The sequence below is a fragment of the Trichinella spiralis genome (genome assembly GCF_000181795.1).
Source record: "Trichinella spiralis strain ISS 195 chromosome Unknown Scfld375, whole genome shotgun sequence".
In the NCBI taxonomy this organism is placed as follows: Eukaryota; Metazoa; Nematoda; class Enoplea; order Trichinellida; family Trichinellidae; genus Trichinella; species Trichinella spiralis.
In genome coordinates this window covers 1-1,369 of record NW_003527314.1, presented here as the reverse complement: position 1 = coordinate 1,369, position 1,369 = coordinate 1, and the positions used below count along the sequence as shown (strand labels likewise).

Sequence of the window (1,369 nt, the reverse complement as noted above, 5' to 3'; positions counted from 1 at the left end):
TTATTACCGACGTGATGATGGTGTCCATCAAAGTTTGCTGAAGTTGAGCTTTCAGTTGGTCGTTGTTGTCCAACTTTTGTTGCACTAAATTTAAATAAATCAAAATCGCTTGTGGGTGAAGTCGAATAATGCGTGCAACACTTTCACTGAGCACCACAGCCTGGTGTAAAAATTTCATGTTATCCTCCAAAATACGTGGCTCGACTTTTCATGACTTTTTCCGTTTCATTTCAGTTTCACCTAAAATCAAACACATAATAAATAAATAAATAAATATTGATATAATGACATAATTTTCATTTCAAAATTATCACATTATTAAATTTGCAAAATTTTCAAATATAGCCTCCTTTCCACAATAGCATTATTATAAAAGTGTATTATTATTTTATTCAACACTATTACGTTTTCGAAATATTGTTCGATTGTCTGTTCGTGTTTTTCGTTATTTTTACCGGAACGATTACAACTTGAATTTTTTTGGACTTTTTGGAATATTAATTTTCAAAAATAAAACTAACATTTGCTGCTGTCTTTAAATTTGCATACAGAAGTGTCGTTGAATTTTGAAATTTCTTTTGAAACAGGCTTTTGCATCTTATGATTAATCAGTTCTGCTGTCATATTGTCGTCATCGTCGTTTTTTTCTTTTTCAGAGCCATGATTATGTTGTTTATTCGATGCTGATTTCAATTTTTTCAAACTCTTGACAATCGTTTCCACAGTCATCTATCTGTTGCATTTGCTTTATCACTATCTTTTCCTTCCTCTCCGCGACGTCTATTTTGGCTCTTCAACGAGCTTTTTATTCTTTAATAATATATACACACAATTTATTGTTGCTGTTGTTTTTTTCATTATTATAAAAATCACTTCTCAAATTCTACAACTCACTGCATGTGGTACTTCTTATATGCACGATTGTATTATTATTATTAGCATTAAGTAAATTAGCGATATTGTTTACAATTTTATTTATTACAGTTCAAACAAACAAAAATTGCAAAACAAAAACAAAGCTTATCTTGAATCACACAGAACTGCTTGGAAAAGATATCTACCTCCAATGACAGCAGGCAATTCTTTCATTCACATCAACTGTGGTTGCATGATTCTCAAATATAACAACGGATATGTTACTGCTCAAATTGTCGTAAGTCAGTTTATTATATTTACTTTCAGCAATAAAATTTGAATACAACATGCAAAGTAATAGTGTGGTTCTCAAGTAAGAAATTTTCAAATATTATAATAGATTAAAAATATTCTGCTTTAAGATTCTGCTTCCTTCAGTTTTAATAAAAATACATGCCATACAATATGTTTACCTGAAGTCAACAGAAATGATATAATATGCATAATTACAAAA

General features: G+C 29.7%; 2 protein-coding genes across 2 annotated transcripts; one reads left to right on the top strand and one right to left on the bottom strand.

Moving 5' to 3' along the window:
- Window positions 1-7: 7 nt before the first annotated feature.
- On the bottom strand, window positions 8-729 carry Tsp_15070 (conserved hypothetical protein; the record flags this gene model as incomplete). Its single annotated transcript, XM_003370886.1, has 2 exons — window positions 550-729; window positions 8-160 (listed from the first exon to the last, which is right to left on the bottom strand). Coding segments are annotated over exons 1-2 (333 nt in total), but the record flags the coding sequence as incomplete, so codon positions are not given.
- A 255-nt stretch (window positions 730-984) lies between these two features.
- Window positions 985-1,188, top strand: Tsp_15069 (pathogeneis-related protein 1B; the record flags this gene model as incomplete). The annotated part of the gene is made up of 2 exons (XM_003370885.1): window positions 985-1,153; window positions 1,183-1,188. Coding segments are annotated over 2 exons (175 nt in total), but the record flags the coding sequence as incomplete, so codon positions are not given.
- Between the last annotated feature and the right edge of the window lie 181 nt (window positions 1,189-1,369).